This window comes from Nyctereutes procyonoides, unplaced genomic scaffold, assembly GCF_905146905.1.
Source record: "Nyctereutes procyonoides isolate TBG_1078 unplaced genomic scaffold, NYPRO_anot_genome, whole genome shotgun sequence".
Lineage (NCBI taxonomy): Eukaryota > Metazoa > Chordata > Mammalia > Carnivora > Canidae > Nyctereutes > Nyctereutes procyonoides.
Window position 1 is genome coordinate 19,412,567 of NW_026575051.1, and position 15,068 is coordinate 19,427,634.

The window sequence follows — 15,068 nt, forward strand, 5'->3', positions numbered from 1 at the left end:
ATCACTCTTAATATGGATTACTGTCCATTTTTAAACATGAGATTTAATATGTTCAATTGTACTTAAGATTATACTGAAGCCAAAAAAAAATGAAGTTGTTAAAGAATAGGTAAATGGTATTGAGCTCATTAAAAGTTACTGTCCCTCAAATAATGTGTTGAATTTTTTCTTTGTTCCACATGCAAAATACCATTTTGTGTCAAAACTATACTGGACAGCCATTATAAAAAAAATATACAAAAAGCAAAATAAGATGGCCAATTTCCTTTCCTACTTTCTTTGCTCTCTCTGCTGTATCTTATACTAATGGCCATGCTTTCTTTCTTGTAAATTCCTCTTGTGTTTCAAAATATTATTTTCTTATCATTTCATTTTCCTTCAGCCTACATTGCTGTTTCTTTTCCATCCTCCTTCCTGAGCCCAGCTTCTTCTAACACCCTTAAAAGGCTGGTGCTTCCCCAAATTTTAGACACCTACACACTCCATTGAAATCTAATCTTGAATAAAATAAAAAAATTCTAATTTTGAGGTGTATAAATCTGTTTTTTTTTATAAATTAATTTTTATTGGTGTTCAATTTACCAACTTACAGAATAACACCCAGTGGAGGTGTATAAATCTATGTGTTCAACAAACAACTGTAAGGGCTTCCTATGTGCCTGACACTATTCAAGCACTTTAATAAATACTCCTCATTTAATTCTCATAAAACTCCATGAAATAAGAACTATTATTCCCATTTTGGAGGTAAGGAAACTGAGGCAGAGATAGATCCTGTCACTCACCTAACTAACTACTCAACTAACAAATAGCAGAAAGGTGATTCCATCCTGGCACTATCATCTACCCAGATCTTTCAACTTGAAATGTGGGATGTATTCTAAACAATTTCTTCTCATCTCACATAAAAATTACCAGTAGGGTCTAATGATTTTTTATAGTCTTGGTATTTCTGTAATTTATTCCCCCTCTTTAATTCCAATGCCTTGGTTTATTCCTTTTGTCTCCCAAAACACCTCAGTAGCTTCTCATATTTCACTGTGCCCCTTCCAGTGCACCATCCACACTGCCAGGAGTGATCATTCTAAGACCAAATTTAATTACATCACTTCCCTACCTAAAGCTATCCAGTCACTATCCACTCACTGCCTTCGTGATAAAATCCAAACTCCTTAACATAATACATAAGGCCAAGAAACTTTATCAGATACCATCTTCTATAAATTCTGTAATTCAGATTTAGCTATTCCATACAATCTCCTGAAGGTATAATGCATTTCCCCAAAGATGTGCCTTTTCAGATCTCTTCTTCTATCTTTATGCCCCCGCCAGGTTGGCAGATAGGGTTCTTCCAATTATGTTTTTACTTGTTTTTCTCCAGTATTTTACTGAGACATCTCTTGCAAACCAGGGTTTCTGGACATCCAACTTCTCCCATGGTACTGGGCAAACAATAGGCAATGAGCAAACACATGATGAATGAAAGAATGGAAACACAAATGAAATACTTTAAGCTTATCTCAAGTGTTTTATCAGATTAGTGAGATAATCATTGAATAAAAAATGAACTTGAGTTCGGCATGTATGATGCAGCTATAAACCTCTAAGCATAGCTTTGATCTTACACATCCCTTCTAATTCTACAGCAATCTATCTTTTTACTCTACTAAAAGTCAGTTGATACCTTCTACCAGCACCAGGTGACTTAGAAGCAGGACCACCAAGAAATATAATCCCAGTGTTAGGACAGTGTTAGGACTTGGATCAGATGGCATCAGACAGCAGACATACTCTGGCAGTGCTCTGTGCCAATGTCCACATCTATTAAGTTTGTTTATTAACCAGTCTTTTTATTTATTTCCTTAGAATGTGGCAGAATTAGACAGATGGGTTGAAAGTCTTCCTTCAGGCATAAAACACATAAAATTGGGCAGATGGATTCCAATAATCAACCTTTAGGTCTGGAACACATGCAGAAAGCAGGGAGAAAAATAATACACCATTGTCTACTAATAGGTAAAAATACAGTTGAGAGTAGACAAATTTTAAAATAAGATTTGAAATGTATAATTCAAAACTGGAAAGTGTCTGTGTTACTTCCCTTCAAAGGTACATTTTTTTAAGACAACAAGTTTTTATTATAATAAGTGAACTCAAAGACCTAAATAACAATCTATATATAAAAATACTAATCTGAGCAATAGATGTTAACCTGAAATACATTTTCCAGTCAGAAGAATGAAGCTCAGTTTTATTAAGTATTTCTATCAGCTGAATGAGAATTTCATTTAATATTAAATAAATGAGCAAATGATATTAATCTGAGAGGAAAAGATCAAAATCTAAATGGATTTCCCCACTATGGAAAAATGGATTGAAATGACAAAGTAAAGAAATAAGTTAAAAAGTATTATACTTAGATCCCCCTAAAACTCAGAGAAAAACAAAATAATCCTTACACAAGTGTACAATGTAGAGATATGTACCTGTAGAGGCAACACATATAAATACAATAGGAATTAGAGTTGACAGTAGAGGTGGGCAGGACCGACAGCATGAAGGGTTGGACAGAGAAATTAGTTTAAAGTTTGGCTGTATTAATAAAAGGGTGGTATGTATTATCGTAGCTGGAACCTGATTGTGCTGGAGACTTTTGTTGACACCTCCTTTTCCAAACTCTGCTTTCTTTTCTCTGCTCAGTTCCCCAGGATGCTATTGACTTTCATACACTACATCAAGTTCTCCTTCACTCTGAGCTTCAGTTGGGTTTAGCTAAATGATAGCATAAGCAAGAGATGAGGGAGAAAAGGAAGTAAGATCAAGGTATTTCTCCCCATAGGTCTTTCCTGGTCTGAGTGAGTCTCAGACACACAAAAGGTCACGGCACTGTCTGGCAATCATCTCAACACATTACCACCCCCACCCCACCCCTAATCTCTAATTCCAGCAATGACTTCCTTTTGTCACTCCTTTAAAGCAAGGGGTAGTAAGGATGCTCTGCTGTTACTAGCCCTAGGGAATGTCCCATGCTATTCATATTTTTGTGAATATTTTCTTCATTAACATCTCCTCAAATTGTCCAATTCAGTATGACACCCATTTCCTTCCAGAACTCTTAGAGGTAAACTTTTTCAAATACCTATTACATGCCAAACATGTAAAAAAAAGCTGTTATGTTTAATGTTTTAAGATCCCTCCAAGGAAGTTTCTATTTTGCCATATACTTTACTGATCAATAAATGGATGTGTCCAGAGGGTGATTTGCTTAAGGTCAAACAGCAAGTAGGTAACTGAGCTGGATTTGATCCCAAGCCATTTGACTTAGGGCCCATGCTTGTCACTGCTATACTTATTTTACTCTGTTCAGAGTAAGTCAGGGTCCCCCCAGGAAAAGTTCTTTCCCTCTGGCTTTATACTCTCAGAGGAATTGAACAAAGTGGTATTTAAAGGCAATGTCAAGGAGCATGAGGGATCTCATAACTCTGAGATATGTGAAGGGAGCACAAATTTGTAAAATCTTTCTGAAAAGCAATTTGACAACATGTATCAAGGACCTTAAAACATGCATTTATCTGAACAGAGAAGAAATACAAAAACAACCATAAAACAAGTAGTAAAATGACAATAGGTACATACCTGTCAATAATTACTATGAATGCAAATGGACTAAATAGTCCAATCAAAGACATGGAATGATGGAATGTTTAAAAAAATGAGTCACGTTTATATGCTACCTATAAGACATTCACTTCAGACCTAAAGACACATGCAGATTGAAAATGAAGGGATAGGAAACGTTTATTGTGCAAATGGAGGTGAAAAGAAAGCCAAGGTAGCAATACTCATATCAGACAAAACAGATTTTAAAACAAAGGCTGTAACAAGACACAAAGAAGGAGACTACATAATCATAAGGGGAGCAATCCAACAAAAAGATTTAACAATTGTAAATATTTATGCACCCAATATGGTAACATCCAAATACATAAAGCACTTATTAACAAATATAAAAGAAGTAGTCAAGAGTAATACAATAATAGTAGGGGGATTTTACGCCCCATTTACATCAATGGATAGATTATCCAAATAGAAAATCAACAAGGGAACAGTGGCTTTGAATGACACATTAAGCCAGGTGGGTCTAACAGATACATTCAGAACATTTAATTCTAAAACACCAGAATACACATTCTTCTCAAGTCCACATGGAACATTCTCCAGAAGAGATCATACAATAGGTCACAAAACAAGCCTCAACATGTTCAAAATGAGTTGAAGTTGTACCATGCATCTTTCCAGCCATAATGCTGTGAAACTAGAAATCAACCACAAGAAAAAATCTGGAAAAAACACATATACATGGAGGTTGAATAACATTCTACTACACAACGAATGGGCCAAATAAGAAATCAAAAAGCAAATTAAAAAATACATGGAGACAAATAAAAATGAAAACATAATGGCCCAAAAAATTTGGAACGCAACAAAAGTTATTCCAGGAGGGAAGCTTATAGCAATACAGGCCTACTGAAGAAGCAAGAAAAATCTTCATAAACAACTTAACCTTACACCTAAAAGGAGCTAAAAAGAACAAACAAAACCCAAAACCAGTAGAAGGAAGGAAATAATAAAGATTAGAGCAGAAATAAACAAAATAGAAGCTGAACAAAGAAACAGTAGAACATATCAATAAAACCAGGATTTAGTTCTTTTAAGAGATCAACAAAATTGATAAGCTTTTAACTAGACTCTTCAAAACAAACAAACAAAAAAACAGAGAGAGAGAAAGTAAAAAAAAATATCAGAAATGAAAGAGAAGTAAAAACCATCACAAATACAGAACATAAAAGAATATTATAAAAACATGCCAACGAATTGGACAATTCATTGTAGAAGAAATGAACCAATTCCTAGCAATTCCTTCCAAAACTGAATGAGGAAGTAGAAAGTTTGAATAGATCAATTACCAGCAACGAAATTGAATCAGTTACAAAAAAAAAAAAAATCCTAACAAGTCAAAGTCCAGAAGCAGATGATTTTGCAGGCAAATTCTACCATTTAAAGAAGAGTTAATAACTAGTCTCCTCAAACTATTCCAAAAGAATAGAAGACAAAGGAAAGCTTCCAAATTCATTCTATGAGGTCAGCTTTACTCTGATACCAAAATCAGATAAAGGTACTACAGAAAAAGAGTCTATAAGCCATTATCTCTGATGAACATTAATGTAAAAATCCTCAGCAAAATATTAGCAAACTGAATCCAACAGTACATTTAAAAAATCATTCACCGGGATCCCTGGGTGGCGCAGCGGTTTAGCGCCTGCCTTTGGCCCAGGGCGCGATCCTGGAGACCCGGGATCGAATCCCACATCGGGCATCCCGGTGCATGGAGCCTGCTTCTCCCTCTGCCTGTGTCTCTGCCTCTCTCTCTCTCTCACTGTGTGCCTATCATAAATAAATAAAAAAACAAAAAAAAAAATACTGAAGTTAAAAAAAAAAAATCATTCACCATCATCGAGTGGGACTTATTCCTGGGATGCAAGGATGGTTCAGTGTTTGCAAATAAATCAATATGATAAATCACATCAACAAGAGAAAGAATAAACATCATATAATCATTTCAACAGATGCAGAAAAAGCATTTAAGAAACATTCATGATAAAAACTCTCAGCAATGTAGGTTTAGAGGGAACATACCTCAACATAATAAAGGCCATAGATGAAAAAATCCACACCTAGCATCATACTCAGTGATGAAAAACTGACAGCTTTTCCCCTTAGGTCAGGAACAAGACAGTGTTCTCACCACTTTTATTAAACATAGTACTGGAAGTCCTAGCCACAGCAATCAGAAACAAAGAGAAATAAAAAGACCCCAAATTGGTAAGGAAGAAGTAAAACCTTTATTATTTGCATATGTCATGATGCTATATATAGAAAACCCTAAAGATTCCACCAAAAAACTTTTAGAACTGATGAATGAATTCAGTAACATCGCAGGATACAAAATCAATATATAGAATTCCATTGTATTTCTATACACTAATAATGAAGGAGCAGAAAGGGAAATTAAGAAAACATTCCCATGTATATAATTGCACCAAAAATAATGAAATATGTAGGAATAAACTTAACCAAGTAAGTAAAAGACCTATGCTCTGAAACTATAAAATAATGATGAAAGAAATTGTAGATGACAAAAAGAGATGGAAAGAAATTCCATGTTCATGAATTTAGAGAACAAATATTGTTAAAATGCCCATATAACCCAAAGTACTCTCCACATTTAATGCAATCCTTATCAAAATACCAACAGCATTTTTCACAAGACAAGAACAAATGATCCTAAGATTTGTATGGAATCACAAAGGACCCTCAATAGCCAAAGCAATCTTGAAAAAGAACAAAACAGGAGATATCATAATTGCAGACTTCAAAATATGCTACAAAGCCAGAGTAACCAAAAAAGTATGGCACTGGCACAAAAATAGACACATAGGTAAATTCTCATATAGAGGACTGAAGACCGAATTGATTTGTGGCCTGAAGGAAGCCAAGAGCCCTGCTATGAGCGGCAGCATGGGGATCCTAGGGCCAGAAACATGGCTTGATGACAGTGGGTGGTCATGCAAGAATGACCAAAGTTACCTCTGTCTATGTTGTCTAAAGCTTGTAAAGGGAAAGCTTTACTAGTAAACTCGCCCTTTGCCTTAACCCTCCCCAAACTCCATTAACCAACTTGCTGGATGATACCACCATTTGCCAAGGCTTTTCTCATAGAGTTAATTCTCAATCTCTTTGTGCTCTGTACTTACCAACTTTCAGCTCCCCGCCTGCAATGACCATGCATGCCACACTCAGAACATTACTTCTGTCCACAGGGAATTCTAAAGTCCCCATCACATAAAGTCCTTTGAGGAATGGAAGATTTGTATCCACAAGGACCGTCCTGTCTGCAGAAACAAAAGAAATTGCTCAGACACATAAGCAAACCAAGAATTGCCTTCTCTCCTCCATTGATTTACTCTGGGGTTCTCCAGGCAAATCAGGAGATGCTTACGTTGCTACCCATGGCAGGACAGATGGAAAAACCAGAATAAATATTTTATTAAAGACTAGGTCTTAATAAGGAAGCAGGAAGAAAAAGCACATGATTAATACATTTTTCCAATACCTAAGAAACCAAGTGTTATGGCCAAAAGGCAGTGTTTATGCCCCAAACTCCCAGGCCTACTTTAGTGCAAATGCACAGGTAAGTTCCCTACCCACTTTGGCTGTAGTTCGAGAGAGGTAGAGAACTATAGTTATGACCTTGGCCCCTAAAGTCAGATTATTTGTTTTATTTTATTTTATTTTTTTTAAATCAGATTATTTGGATATGAATCCCAGCTCTGCTACTTATAACCATGTGAACCAAAAGCTTTACCTCTCTGTGCCTCAGGTATCTAATCTGTGAAATAAGAATAATAAAAATACCTGCTCCATTCATAGGCTTTTTGTGAGGATGAAATGAGTTCATAGATCTAAAGTGCTTAAACAATACTAGTAAATTATTCTCAATCTCCAGATTCCTATCACGTAAAGCAAAGCTCTGATGTGTGCTCAAGAAATGCTGGGTATTTTCATTACTGAACTGTTGTCAATTAGCTTGGCATGCTTGTAGAGTTCACTGAACAACTTAAAACCATTGTTCTTCCTCTCCCCTTTCATAGAGTTTCCATATAACTTCAGAAGAAAGAATCACAGATTTTTGTCTGAAAGTAACAATAGAGCAATACATGAAGAAAAATTTTCATTTAAAACAGTAAATATTTCATGTGTGCCAAAGTATTAAGTGTTACTTTCTGAGGCTTAGTAGTAATTCAACACAAATTAAAGATCTCAAATAAATGTTTTTGCTTAAATCTCAAGTACCGTAATCACTGACACATGTAAAGGTTTTAAGGAGTTTTGTTAATATAATCTCATGTCTCATTCTAGGAAACAATGTACCCTGCTATTCTTTTTTTTTTTTTTATGATAGTCACAGAGAGAGAGAGAGAGAGGGGCAGAGACACAGGCAGAGGGAGAAGCAGGCTCCATGCACCGGGAGCCTGATGTGGGATTTGATCCCGGGTCTCCAGGATCGCGCCCTGGGCAGGCGCCAAACCGCTGCTCCACCCAGGGATCCCTACCCTGCTATTCTTAAGGACCTGCCTTCCAAATTAATGTCTCATAGGTTGTCTTTCCTAGTCCCTAACTACTTCCCTAGCTATAAGACTGCCACATCTTCCTGTGGCAGAGATTCTAGGATTGTAAACCAATTATTTCCCTTTCCCTCTTGGGTTCACTATTAGACCATCTTTTCTAGCCTCCTTTGTAGTTAGGTAAAGCCACATGACTGAGCTGTAGTCAATAAAATGCAGGCAGAACTGAAGTGTGACCTCTGTAGGCCTAATCCATAAATTCTCTGGCATATACTTTCTCGTCTCCCTTATGTCTCAGTTGGACAGTAGGACAATGGTTCTCAAGGTATGGTTGTGGTCCAAAAGCATCAGCACCACCCTCACTCATCAGAATCAACCCAAGTGCCAGCTCTGCTAGTAAGACATTTCCAGTCTTCATCCCATTGGGCCCACCACTTCCCCCATGGAAATCTCTGTACATTCTGATAATAGAACATTAAAATGCTTATTATAATTATATCCATAATTAGTATATGTAAGGAGGTAACTGTCACTGGGCTGTTTCTGAGTATAATTATGTCTTTCTCACCCACTGTAACTCTCTTAGGGGAAGCAACCGCCCGCTTTGAAAAATTCCTGGTGCTTATTGTGACATCAAAGATAAAGTTATTAAATAATTGTTGCCCAGGTCTGCCGAGTTTAGTTCCCTACACACCTTAAACTCAAGAGCACATTAGTAACTAATACAAAATGAGAAAACAGGCTAAACAGATACAAATAAATGTGTATATTTCAATTTAATCTCAGGTATTTTAAAAACATTCAAAGAGGTTTTTCCCAATATCTAGGGAATGTTTGAGGTTTAACACACATTTCGTGAGTTCATGGGTTTTATATGTTTTCAAAACCCAGACAGAAATTATTTCAAGTCAGCACCTTAAAAAAAAAAAAATAGAGTTCTATACCACTGGCCTTTTATCTCTTCCAACCCATGGCCCAAACTATTAATTTGGCTGCTGAACCTGATTGTACAAAATGATTAAACTGCTTCAAAAATTTTTTTTCTCTCATTCACAGAGTACTCACATTCATAAAAGCATGATATTAGGCCTCTTTTTAACAAACTTATTGGTTAAAATGTGACAACTACACAGAATCTAAAATTTCCCTTTTGGTCTTTATCACATATCCTTCTTAGAAGAAAATATTCATTTTAATTGCCTTATCCACTCCAAATATAACAAATTTCACACAAACCATAGCTAGCCTAACTATTGCCAGAACCAGGAGAACAGAGACCATAGCTTCAATTCTCATTTTTAGTTTCTGAGGACCTTGAACTATAGATATTCAGAAATAGCAGCAAAGAACACAGAGCACAACCCCACCCTACTCCTGGCATGTAATATCAAATAGCTATAAGGAGAATTATAGGAGGAAGACAAGAGAAAAACCATTGCTCTTATTGCTTTCAGTGACACCCTCCACTTTGAAATTTCCTGGGATCTACTTAGCTTTTCTTCTTTCTTTTCCTTCCCCATGATGTGCCAAATATTGTTGGGTGGTAGGAATTCAGAGATGAGTAAGACTTGTTTCCCATTATCAGATGATGACAGATAAACAAATAAGCACAATGTGATACACAGTTGAATGATAATGATAATACAGTTGACCCTTGAGCAATATGGGTTTGAGCTGCATGGGTTCACTTATACACAGACTTTAAAAAATAAATACAGTATTTACTGCAAGTGTCCTTTATCTTATGATTTTCTTAATAACATTGTCTTTTCTCCAGCTTACTTACTGAAAAACTACAGTAGATAACATATATAACATACAAATTATGTGTTAATTAACTGTTTATATTATTGGTAAAGCTCCTGGTTAACAGTAGGTGATTACTAGTTACATTTGGGGGTTCAAAAGTTATATACAGATTTTTAACGGCACAGGGTGGAGGATCAACACTCTAGCTCCCATGTTGTTCAAGGTCAACTGTATATTTTTTTTCATTATATGGAGGTTGATCTCATCTTTATTCCCAAGTACTTCAAAAGAGAAAGTCTATCAATGTGCCTAATAACAAAATTCTGTTAATATGAAAGAAACATAGGCCCTATAAATATTTCTATAAAGGAATTTTCACATCATAATAACAGAGACTGCAGCTATCATTGCAAGTAACACAAGCAAAACAATAGATTCCAAGTTAGTCTCCACAGCAGATCAACTGCAGGTTCAAACTGACCAACCTTTAACTATAATGACAGCTTGTAATGGATTTCTCTCTGTTCCAGGTATGAAAATTAGGATCAATATGCCATGTTCTCTACGTAGCTTCATTTCCATAAAATTGTTCAAAATATTTCAGAAAAAAATCACTCAGAAAGTTATTTATACAACCCATTTAAAAACATGAATGATAGACCATCTCTAAATTAACTGTGACCCACTGTTTTCATCTCGCCTTACTTTGACCAAGGCTGTTCCATCCTACTCTGTCAGTGACCAATCTATCCTACTTGAGAGAATGAGCATGGGCATATGGAGGGAACCATCTGGAATTTCTATTGCTCAATGGGAGGCTGATGGGGGAACAGATCTGGAAAGAGACTCCAAAAAGAATTAACGAGTACCAGATGTAATTAAAGACTGCCTTTTCCCCCCAAAGGAGCTTAGGACCAGCCTTGGGGTGGCGCCTCTTGGTTCTGAATTACACCCCCTTTCCACTCGTTCATCTATCAGGCACTAAACATCTTACCATCTTTATTTTAGCATCTTTTGCCAAGCAGTGTTTTTCCCCCCTTAAAGAGTTGTATTTTGACAATTTTAAGGACAAAGCTTTAAAAATAAATACCTGGAAAGTTAACCCTAAGGAGGAATATCCTCAATTTCCTCATGTATTAAGTACAACAATAACAACAAAGAGGCTTTAGTCTTCTATAAATGCACTAGCTACACTTATGACCAGAAAGCTTGAACCAAATCAAAAGGCAGATGTCTGACAGAGGGCAAGGGATTCTTTTGTATCAGGACTAATCTGGTTATAAAGCATTCCAAATCATTTCAACACTAGATTTAAACTTTTTAAAAAAATTTTCCAGCAAAGTCAAGGAATCAAGGTCACTATTGTGTAGCATTCCAAGGGTCTGACACTTGTCTAAATCCTGTAGAAATGAGATCAAGGGCGAAGGGCACAGATCCTGGGAATAATGATGGGGTCACATTAACAGACATAATTTAGAGCAGGCAGACCCACTGCTTGTATGGTATTCACTGTATCAGGCCCCATAACTTAGGTGGTGAAGACAGTTTCCATTACAACCCTGCTTTTGTCAGAAACACAGCTTACAACCAACTTTGGACATAGCTCAGACTTCTGAGGGAGGGTGATGGCATGCAAGGGCAGAGCAGGACAAACAAGGACTATTTGTGGGCTTGTCATTTTCCTCTACCTACCGTAATTAACAATTAAACATAATTGTTTCTACATTCAGCCCTACCCACAATACTTTTCCATAAATATATGAACCTATGAAAAGTAAGCTTTAATGCCATTTGAAACAGTGTTTGGTGGTGTTTTCTTTCCTTTGTAGTCTTGCTTAGCTTTTGGTGGATCTAACAATTTATCCAATATTTTGTCTACACAATTTATGAGAAGGGCTGGTACGTCCAAAAAAAAAAAAAAAGTACTCCTAAGATAGAATGGAAATTCTCACAAATAAATCATTCACAGAGATGAAAGATTAAAGGGATTGAAAATTAGTATCAAGTAGACTAATTTACACAGATGATGGTATTCATTTATCAAGAATTCATTCTCCTGTAGGAAAAGCAGAACAAAGAAGTGCTAGAAGGTAAGGATGCATTTTTTTTCTATAAGTAAATTCTTTTCAAAGAGCTGGTAACTTTTTATCTGCCTTTTTATCAAATCCACACAGGTGGTTTCTTTATTCTACTTTGCCTATATATATTTTTTTCAAACTGGTCTTAAAAATAGGCAGAAGAGGCAGTTTTCAAAGTTCCAGAGGCACATGATTCAAGACTGAAATCCAGCTTCCTTAACACCTTCAAGAAAAACCATCTGCCTGCCTGCCTATGCGGGAGGGGGACCTTCAGGTAGGGGTGGCTTTAACTTTGGATAATAAATACCTATCCCACTCCTCATAGACACTCTCTTTCTCAATCACACACAGACGTGCATAACTCCTATAATAGAATCAACATTTTAAATTATGATATTTTAATTGATCAATAAAATGTTTAACATACAATGTTTATCTCTTCCTCTAGTCTATACCATCTGTTCTCCAAAAATATTTTGAATCTATTTAATAGGAAGGTCTTTAAGTAAAATTACCAACTGTATCAGATCAATCCTCTGAATCCCAAATTCTGAAAGGAAAATGCCAGAAGGTGCTGTTGTTTTCATAAAAATAGAAAAGAATCTGTGCCTTCTCTCATTCCAGGCTCTCTCTCTTTTTTTTTTAATTTTTTTTCTTTTAATTTATTTATGATAGTCACACAGAGAGAGAGAGAGAGAGAGAGAGAGAGAGAGGCAGAGACATAGGCAGAGGGAGAAGCAGGCTCCATGCACCGGGAGCCCGATGTGGGATTCGATCCCGGGTCTCCAGGATCGCGCCCTGGGCCAAAGGCAGGCGCCAAACCGCTGCGCCACCCAGGGATCCCCTCTCTCTCTCTTTTTTTAATCTTGAGATGGTGTTGTGCCCCTGCTGTCTCCACTAGACCTCAAAGAATTCAGAGTGACCAACTTGGTGTTACCCTACTTAAAAAACAACTTTAATATTAAAAAATATTGATAATTTCATATATACAACGTAATGAGTTTGCAGATAGGTATACATCCATGTATCCATTATCATAAATCTATCCATCCTTTCCAAAAGTTTCCTCCCACCCTTTTTATTGATTATATTATTTTGTGATTAGAACACTTAGCCTAAATCTACTGTCTCAGCAAATTTTTGAGTATACAACACAATATTGTTTCCTGTGAGCACTCTGCTGTACAGAAGATCCCTAGGATCTGTTCCTTTTGCAAACAGAACTCTGTACCCTTTGGTTACTACCTCCCCATATCCTCCTCCTCCCAGTCCCTAGCAATCACTCAATTAAAAAAAAATAGGTGAGTGAATGAGATCTCACATGTAGAATTTAAGAAACAAAACAAACAATCATAGGGGGAAAAAAAGAGAAAGACAAACAAAGAAACAGATTCTGAACTTTGGAGAACAAACTGATGGTTACCAGAGGGGTGCAGGGTGGCAGGATGTGTGAAATAAGTGATGGGAATGAAGGAGGGCACTTGCTGTGATGAGCACCAAGTGTTGTATGGAAGTGTTGAATCATTATATTGTATACCTGAAACTTATTATACTGTATGTTAACTAACTGGAATTTAAATTAAAATTAAAAATTAATTAAAAATTAAAAATTAAAAATTAATTAAAAATTAATTTAAAAATTTTAAACTAATTTTTTTTTAAATTTAAAAATGGGCAAAGGGGATCCCTGGGTGGCGCAGCGGTTTGGCGCCTGCCTTTGGCCCAGGGCGCGATCCTGGAGACCCGGGATCGAATCCCACGTCAGGCTCCCGGTGCATGGAGCCTGCTTCTTCCTCTGCCTGTGTCTCTGCCTCTCTCTCTCTCTGTATGACTATCGTAAATAAAATAAAAGAGTTTTAAAAAAATAAAATAAAATAAAAAAAATAAAAATGGGCAAAGGAACTGATTAAACATTTCTTTAAAGAAGACATACAAATAAACAAGTAATATAAAAGGATGCTCAGCATTACTAATTAGTCATCAGGGAATTGCAATCGGAACCACCATGAGATATTACCTCATACCTGTTAGTATGACTTTCATTCAAAAAGAAAAAAAGATAACAAGTATTAGTAAAAGATTTTAAAAAAAGGTACCCTGGTACACTGTTGATGGGAATGTAAATCGGTGCAACCACTACGTAAAACAGTATGGTGAATCCTTGGAGAATTAAAAATAAAACTACCCTATGATCCATCAATTGCGCTTCTGGATATAAACCCAAAAGAAATGACAAGTTCTTAGAGAACTATCTCATTCCCAAGTTCATTGGTGTTGCCATTTGAAAGAAGGTCCATGGTGCTCTGATGTCCTGAGTCTCAAAAAAAAAAAACAAAAAACAAAACAAAACAAAAAAAAAACCCTCTAGGCCTTATAATCATCAGAAGACCTAAAAGTAAAAACTATACATTTTGATAAACCTGAGGTCACATTTAAACTACAGTTTGACTTTATCTGCATAATTTGACGACCTCTATAAATTATTGATGAATGTATACTAACCATAAGTTTGGGAACAAAATCCCTCTTCAGTAATTATAGTGAATGATACTTATATCCTTTCCTTATGTGGAAAGGCATAAACTGGTAGCTCTCAGGAGATGGAATTATCACATTTTTACATGTTATAGTTAGTGTCAAAGCCAAAGGAAGCAGAGAACTTATTTTCCTATGTGGGGTTTCTGTTTACTTAAGAAAATTAATGAGATCAATTGCTAGTTAACAAATATTTTCACACCTTAACCCCGAAGAAAAAAAAATGAATATCCATAAAATAAATGATTTGTTCCTGAAAGAGACTATTCAGGCATAGGCCCATGTAGCAAAGATTGTATTCAATAAGTTTATTTCCGCCATCAAATATTTTCTTATTTGAAAATAAATCCTCTCTTTCTCTGTTTCACCTGAAAGAAGGCAATGTGTCCAGAAAAGGGTGAGATTTCATTTTTTTAAAGTTGTTTTTTGACTCAAGCTTTCAATTGTTTCTTCTAACTGGGAAGAAAACCCACAAAAACCCTAAAACATTATTAAATTTCTTAGGAAGATGTTTATATCC

The 15,068-nt window shown here is 36.0% G+C and overlaps 1 protein-coding gene across 1 annotated transcript in view; it reads right to left on the reverse strand.

Moving 5' to 3' along the window:
• The window catches only part of PKHD1 (PKHD1 ciliary IPT domain containing fibrocystin/polyductin), a 459,739-nt gene that overhangs the window by 157,211 nt on the left and 287,460 nt on the right, over positions 1–15,068 (reverse strand). The window contains 1 exon segment of the mRNA XM_055330173.1: positions 6,816–6,953. Within this exon segment, the coding sequence (XP_055186148.1) occupies positions 6,816–6,953 (138 nt within the window).